The sequence below is a fragment of the Sinocyclocheilus anshuiensis genome, unplaced genomic scaffold (genome assembly GCF_001515605.1).
Source record: "Sinocyclocheilus anshuiensis isolate Anshui unplaced genomic scaffold, SAMN03320099.WGS_v1.1 scaffold1096, whole genome shotgun sequence".
NCBI classification, from domain to species: Eukaryota; Metazoa; Chordata; class Actinopteri; order Cypriniformes; family Cyprinidae; genus Sinocyclocheilus; species Sinocyclocheilus anshuiensis.
Window position 1 is genome coordinate 464,244 of NW_015548251.1, and position 8,350 is coordinate 472,593.

The following is an 8,350-nucleotide window of genomic DNA, read 5'->3' on the forward strand; positions in this document are numbered from 1 at the left end:
TTCTCACACAGTGAAAAATACACTGTGGAGCAAAGAGGAAACTGACAACACGCCGACAGACAAGACAGAGCAGGTTACTTTTGGTATGAAACAAAGTCTCAGCTTTCAAATGTTGTAATTTTTAAGAAATTCTAACAATAAATAGCATTTTGTGTCTCTTTAATGTGTCGTGACCGATTACTGTAGCGCCTCAGTTCAAGTGGCACATGAATAGATAATCTCTTCCTGTACTAGTTATAGCACGAAAAAAACATACATTAACATCAGAAGGTATCTTGTTTGAACTGCGGAAAGACATCAGTGCACACCACTTTTGAAGTTCAAGTCCACCAACATTAATCTACTCTCCTGTCTGGTTGTCTGACAGATTCTGCATTATGATTGGTCAGATCGCCTGTCAATCAAATACCCGGCAAAGGGTCAGTTTAGTCACTTGTTAGCAATCGCCTTTTTCAAAACCAGTAAAAGCTTTAAAGAAAAAACAAATGGTGTATTACTGATGTATTTTGTGTCGCAAAATGAAAAATATTTTGAGCTTGTGTTTACCACTGACCATATTTCAGGCATTTAACCAAAAACCCATTGATTTTTCAGGATGATAGAGGTGGAAGTGCTAAAATGCTAGCACGTTTCCTACAAAAAATACACTCTATACAATCGGGGTTACAACCCAGGTTTCAACCGAGTCTCCCACATTAGCACCAGACCTCAATGTGTCCGACATGTGGTTCCTTTCGTTGTTAATACTGTTTCAATGGGTCTGTGAAGGACCTGAGAGTGCTGCCCGGTGAACAGATATCATGAGGTGTTGTTGATGCTGTCACATTTGCTAAAGGAAGAAGAGTGGGATTGTGTCTGTGTGTACATGCTGCTGTGGGTTATGCATTTCCCAGCAGCCATTAGAGCCTGCACAAGCTGATAGGGTGACTAATCTAGTTGTCAGTGCACTGACAGAGATGAATGAAGAATGGCTTGACTTCATGCTCCAGACTGGAGCAGAGCAGCTCAGTGCTGCAGAACACGACAGCACTGTCCACAGACACTATATTAATGTCTACAGTCAACAGTACTGTCTATCTATATATATATATATTGGTTTGGGGCTGATAGATTTCTTTTTTTGATGTTTTTGAAAGAAGTCTCTTATGCTCACCAAAGCTGCATTTATTTGATTAAAATTGCAATTAAAACAGTGACATCGTGGAATGTTTTTACAATTTAAAATACCTGTTTTCTATTTTAATATATCTTAATGTAATTTATTTCTGTGATGGCACATGATCCTTCAGAAATCATTCTAATATGCTGATTTGGTGCTCAAGAAATTTGTAATTATCTATGTTGAAAATAGCTACTTGATTTTTTTTTTAACAATGTGATGCATGTTTTTCAGGATTTTTTCATAAAAAGAGCATTTATTTTAAAATAGAGATCTTTTTATAAATGTCTTTACTGAGAATTTTCAGCAATGTGTCCTTAATATATCCTTGCTGAATATAAGTATTAATTTCTTTCAAAATAAATATCACCCCAAACATTTGAGCTGTAGTCTAGAGAGAGAGAGAGAGAGAGAGTATTCATTTACTACATGTATTTAGTCATTATTTTCTTATAATGTGCATAACTTTGAAAATGCTGAGTGCGTAAGCACAGATGTGTGGATATCATTTCTGTTTGTATTTGGTGAGTGTGTGTGAGTCTGCATAATCACGTGGGCTTCATTCACACATATTTGCTGTATCAGAGTATAGCTGCTGTTTTTGCAGGTTAGTGTGAATCGCAGGAGACCATTGGCCTCAAACTCCACAACACTGCGGCAGTAGTGCTTCTGCTTTATAACCGAACTGTATCTGTACTTCAACTATAACTTCTAGACATGTTTCTAAGTGACAGTGTTTTGTGGGAGTGTGCCTGATGAGTTTGGGCCTGTGTTTGTGTGTTTTTCCCACAGGTTTGATGAAGAGGGAGGAGCATCTAAAGCCCAGTCAGAAGTATCTTGCAGTCAGGTATGTGTGAAAGGTATGTTTGTGGTTGGGATGAGATCACTCATTTACTTTCTATGTCTTTTGAAAGATAATCAACTTCAAACCCGATTCGAGATATAAAGTTCCTCTCACTGATCAAATGCATGTTAGTCCCATTAGAGAGTGCACAGCTGCATTCTTCAATACCAATCATTTTAAGCATAATATTGCCCTGCAGTGCCCAAAAAACAGCATACCACTTGCAGACTCAAATCATTTACAATCAAGCCCTGAAGGCTGTTGCCAAGCAACTGAACGTTCCCACCATATCACGTCAACCGGTGTCCACAGGAAGTTATCAGGATTCTGAGGTTTCGGAAGTCACACCCTGCAGTTAATAAGAGCAGTTTTGAATAATGATAGTACCACTGCCCTGTGGTCACAGAGTGTTGAGCAATATGTCAACATTTACATAATGGATGAGTTGCATTCTTGTTCAAACATGACCCAAGTGCTGGTTACATATGCTACAAACTCATTCACGGTTGAGATAATAGCAGTCAGATCAAATTCATGTAATCCTAGTGTAAATCTTGTATATAGAATTATATTTAACCACTGGACTAACTACTGTAACAGTGCTCAGCTGTTTTAAGAAAAAAGTGTAAATTAGCATCGCATGGAAAAATGCTAATTGACAAATGTGACGGATTCATTTTAGCAAAGTTTGTTCAGACAGTTCATTCCAGTGACCTGGTTCAAAACAAGTTGAACCATATATATTGTACATTTGTCTATGTAAGCATAATGCTGATATCTTCATTGATTGATTTTGTGCCAGATAAGCATTATCTTTATATTTATATTATATATTACACATTATATATATATATATATAGAGAGAGAGAGAGAGAGAGAGAGAGAGAGAGAGATTTTAATATATATCTCGCTATAAAATATATATTTAGTTATATTTTATTTATAGTAATAAAATATAGTTAATTTTTGTTATATTAATGTTTTATTTATTTGTCATTTTATTTTGATTAATCATATGTAATGTATATATGTAAAATAGATAATTTTGTAAAGCAAAATCATCATTGCTGTTTTCCGTATTATTTTGGTACTTATGTTAAACTATCTTATGTTTGTAGTTTGTACCGTAGCTTCTTTAAAAAGGTGCCTTAATTTAACTTCGGTAGCTTGTTGAGAAGCTGCTTCCTCTAATTCCTTTGCCTTGATAAACTAATTAATGGCCTTATAACATTAAAGTGATTTATAACATTCTCTGCTTTCTTAAATACTGAAAAACATTACTACAGTAATAATATTTATATATTAAAGGGATTGCTCACCCAAAAATGAAAAATAAATTATGATTTACTCACCCTCAAGCCATCCTTGGTGCATTCTTCTTTCAGACGAATACAATCGGAGTTATATTAAAAACTGTCCTGTCCTATCCTGGTTAATAAAGGCCTTCTGAAGCGAATCGATGCGTTTGTGTAAGAAAAATATCCATATTTATAAGTATATAAGTAATCTCTAGCTTCCACTAACTGTCGTATGTGCATTCACAAGAGAGTGGCGTCCAGCGGGTGACGTAGGCATAGCGTCCGGTCCGGTCCGGTAAGAATATTCTAGTCTCGAGAGAACCAAGTTTGGTTTACAGCAAAGGAAAACCAGTTTCCTCTTTGCTTTTATCGAAATCCTCCATTTTTCTTTACAAATCCTCATTTTGCACTTCTAATTCGTGACCCCTTTTTTTTTTTTCTCTCTCCTCTGCTCTTGTGCATTCGTCACTTCTTACTGGACTGGACGCTACACCTACATTCTACTTCCTTCGCCTTCCTTACGCCACTCTCTTGTGAATGCACATACGACAGTTAGTGGAAGCTAGAGATTACTTATATACTTATAAATATGGATATTTTTCTTACACAAACGCATCGATTCGCTTCAGAAAGCCTTTATTAACCCCGTGTTTTTTATGATGGATGGATGCACTTTATTTAGCTTCAAAATCTCGACCACCATTATAAAGCTTGGAAGAGCCAGGATATTTTTTTAATATAACTCCGATTGTATTTGTCTGAAAGAAGAAAGTCATATACACTTAGGATGGCTTGAGGGTGAGTAAATCATGGGGCAATTTCATTTTTGGGTGAACTATCCCTTTAACATTTGTCTTTTTTCATCATTATTTCCACTACAAAGCAAATCATGTTTTGGTACTTGATATTGGTTGTGCTTTGTTAGTTAAATCAAACAATTTTTTTTTTTACTTATACAATTTATTTGGTGACTTATAGTTGTTCTGTCCTTGTGTTTGCTGTACAGGAAGATGCCCAGTCTGCTGGAGTATCTGAGTTATAACTGTAACTTTATGGGGATCTTGGCCGGCCCGACCTGTTCCTATAATGATTACATAGCCTTTATAAAAGGCCGAGGGTACGAGCCCAAGCACCTGGAGTCAAATGGCAAGGAGGACAGGAAATTCAAGCAGAGTGACCCTTCACCTAAGGTAGTGTGGTTACACTGCTCTCTTGCTCCCTCTGGTGACCGTATCACATTTGTGCTTTCAGATAGATAATATACTGTACATTACATAGTTAAATACAAGATGATATGTATATACACATACACACACACACACACACGTATTACCAGGCAAAGTATGAGATGAGTAAGAAAAAAAAAATGTAATACTAAAGACATTTTACAATGTTACAGAAGATTTCTGTTTCAAGTAAATCTTGTTCTTTTAAACTTTCTATTCATCATCCTGAAAAAATATATCACAGTTTCAAACAAAAATTAACCTTTTTCAGCAGTGATAATTAAAAGAACAATTATTAATAATTGAACATGAATAATAATTGACAGTAACTGAGCACCAAATCAGCATATTAGAATGATTTCTAAAGGATCATGTGACTCTGAAGACTGGAGTAATGATGCTGAAAATTCAGTTTTGCCATCATAGGAATAATTATTTTTTTTTTTTATATAAATATAGATTTTTTTTTTATTGATACACTTTATAAATACATAAATATTACAGTTTGTTTTTTTATTATTTTTTAATTTAGTTTTATTCATTATTTTCATTTAGATATTTTTATGCAGTATGTTTTTTTGCACCCTTACTCATTTACATAGTTTTAACAATAATTATCCTTTTTTTTTAATTACAGAGCCAAAACAAACCCCAAGTTATACATGAAAAACTGAACCAAATGAGTAGAAGACGTTTAGTAAATGTGGACAGCAATCATAAATTAAACAAAGAATATGTGAGTGTGTTTGAACAGGAATATAATGACCACTTTAAGACAGGTATTCAGGGTGTCAGAACCAGTTTTTTTACTAACTTATAGGGGAAATGCTTTTTTAATGGGGTAAACAATGCTACTTTGGGTTGACAATGAGGAGCACTCACAAAACTTTAGATTTAAACTCAACTGAACTTTTTTGCATTCCCTATTGCATTATCAGTTGCCTTATGGATTTTCATGTCATTTAAATGAATGAAAACCTTCATGGACATGAGCTCATATTTCTCAGACATGCTGAGTGGAGAGTTTGTTTTGAGTGTAGCTCTGGTGATGAACATACTTTTATATGCATTTCCTCCTCAGGAGTTTGACAATGGCCTCACTTTAATGGACTTCAGCAACATTTTAACCAGTAAAACCAGTAAAAGCTGCAGACCTTATTAAATATTGTCAGTGATGCATGGGTTTCATCCTCAATAGACAAAACATGTATAGGTTTCATCCTCAGTAGACAAAAGCATTTGTTGAATCAGTTCACTCGCAAGTTTCAGAAGAGCCTGAGGAAGTTGCGTTCACAAATGGTTTTACTGCAACACAGAATCATTGCTAATTTACCATCCAGCTATTTCAGCTCCTCAGTGATTTGATGATAGTAAAATAAAATGAGCTTTTAGATGCTAATTATACAAAAAGAAACTCATCTTTATAAACACTTTTAAAAAATAATATTCTGTATGGTTAAAAGTGCTATTTTCCATAACATACACTACTGTTCAAATCATTCAATATATTAAGCGGAAAGTAGTGTTTTCTGAACAGTAGTGTTTTTTTTTTGTTGTTTTTTTTTTTGGAAGACGTTTTCATTAATTGAAATGACTTTGACTCTCTGAAATGGTCTGTGTTGTTCTTATAGAGGGATGTGATCCAGAAAGTTTGCACGTGTGCTCTGTCACTAATGGTTTATTTGGTGATCTACACCATCTGCCCTACGGTGCGTGTCATCGACGACACCTTCATGGCCTCTAACCCTTTCTACATCCAGGTCTTGTACCTCTACATCTCCATATTATTGAAGAATAATCTAATTCCTAACACATTATATAATTCTAAATACCATTACATATTTGCATAAAATTTGATAAAAAATGCATAATAACCATTTTATTACCACTCGTCAATAAAACACTCAGTGTATTGCCCTCTTGTGTTCATAAAAGGCATTTTCTCTGACTTGTTGCCCTGTTTCTAGTTGGATATTAGGTGGGGTTTTTTGTAATGGTGAATCAGATGTTTTTTTACTAGATTCTTTCACTCTTTCACAGCCGATGCCATCAACAATGCGGCTGGTTTTGGGTTTAATGGCTATAACGCAGATGGCACCCCAAAATGGGACAGAATATCAAACTTAAGAATACTTAATATTGAGGTAAGACAAAGCCAAAATATGCTGCTTCCACGAGTTTGTCTTCTCACTCGACCTGAACCCTAATATATCATCTTTTTCTTGATGTCCTTAACAGTTTGCCACCAGCTTCAAGATGTTCTTGGATAACTGGAACATACAGACGGCACTTTGGTTGAAAAGGTGAATACTTCAAAATAATCGTGACTGAGCATGTGTGTACTTCCTGAAATCTCAGAAACAATGTGAGCTTTGATGCTGTTCTCTGCAGAGTGTGTTATGAGCGCTGCCCGTACAATCCGACTGCGGCCACATTCCTCCTCTCAGCCATCTGGCACGGAGTTTACCCAGGGTATTACCTGACCTTCATCACAGGCATTGTTGTAACAATGGCAGCACGGGCAGTGAGTATTCTTTACATAAGATGGGCTGTCAAAACAAGATTTAATTCAGATTTATATCACAAAGCACCTGAAGAAGTTTGATCTGATGAATACTTTCATAGCACATCTATTGGGAGCAGTTAAAAATACTGTTACATTAGAATGAATTGGACATTGGTTTTCTCTAATAATAAATGAGAGGCATGTAGGGATCCAAAAAAGACTATGCGCTCAGTCAAGGTTATTATTCATCTAGTCATGTGCTGCATAATACCACGATTTCTCTGTCGCATGGTAATGATCAAGGCCTCTCCAAATAAAGAAAAAAGTAGGTCACTTAGTTGCAGTAGTCCATCTTAAAATGCTACTCTGAATATAAACTATTCAGCCTACGGCATTGTCTGCATGATACACTGTTGCTTCCAGAGCTGTTTTCACTTTTTCAAACCCAAGTAAGAATATCCAAATCCACAAGTAAAAATGACTGCGCTTACTATATATTCTTTTATTAATCAGAATTTGGATATTCTGAATATATACAGTACATGTCACGTGAACACTGTAATCTATTGTCATAACCTGACTAAACCAATATTCGAGATTTTAAAAAAATCTGAATAAGACCGCTGTTTGGGGTTGGTAAGAATTTTGAATGGTTTAAAAAAAAATTAAAACTGCTCACCAAGGCTGCATTTATTTGATTAAAAAAAAAACACAGTAAAAACTATAATATTGTGAAATAATATTACAATTTCAAATAAATATTTTCTATTTTAATGTATTTTAAAATGTAATTTCTTCCTGTGATGACAACGCTGAATTTTTAGGGAGCCATTACTCCAGTTTTCAGTGTAATGCAGATCTTGCTTAATAAATGTATGAATAAAAAATAAAATAAAACAAAATGTTTCAGTGCTACTGTATGGCTGTATAGTATTAATGAGAATTATCTTCCATATTCTCTTCCATGCCTTATTCAGCATATCCATCTCTTATCTGCACATGTCGAAATGAAAGGGATTCTGGGTGCTACAGAATACGTGCAGTTGTAAAATTCCAATAGCTGAAACACATTATTGGAGCGATTTTTTTTCCTCACAAACATTGAAAGAAACTACATAAGTATTTGGACAGACAAAAGCACTATATTATAACCAATTTTTACTGTGCTACTGTTAAATGTTTAATTATTTAAAAATAAATTTAATTTAAAGTGAACATCTCCTGTATTTCCAGAAGAAAAAAATTTAAACAAAAAAGAATGTACAGTGGGTACGGAAAGTATTCAGACCCCCTTCAATTTTTCACTCTTTGTTATAT

General features: G+C 34.8%; 1 protein-coding gene across 1 annotated transcript in view; it reads left to right on the plus strand.

Moving 5' to 3' along the window:
• The window catches only part of LOC107655319 (membrane-bound O-acyltransferase domain-containing protein 2-like), a 73,133-nt gene that overhangs the window by 59,113 nt on the left and 5,670 nt on the right, over window positions 1-8,350 (plus strand). The window contains exons 6-11 of the mRNA XM_016442780.1: window positions 1,952-2,006; window positions 4,308-4,491; window positions 6,159-6,372; window positions 6,562-6,671; window positions 6,766-6,830; window positions 6,919-7,051. Of these exons, the coding sequence (XP_016298266.1) occupies window positions 1,952-2,006; window positions 4,308-4,491; window positions 6,159-6,372; window positions 6,562-6,671; window positions 6,766-6,830; window positions 6,919-7,051 (761 nt within the window). The remainder of the gene's footprint in view (window positions 1-1,951; window positions 2,007-4,307; window positions 4,492-6,158; window positions 6,373-6,561; window positions 6,672-6,765; window positions 6,831-6,918; window positions 7,052-8,350) is intronic.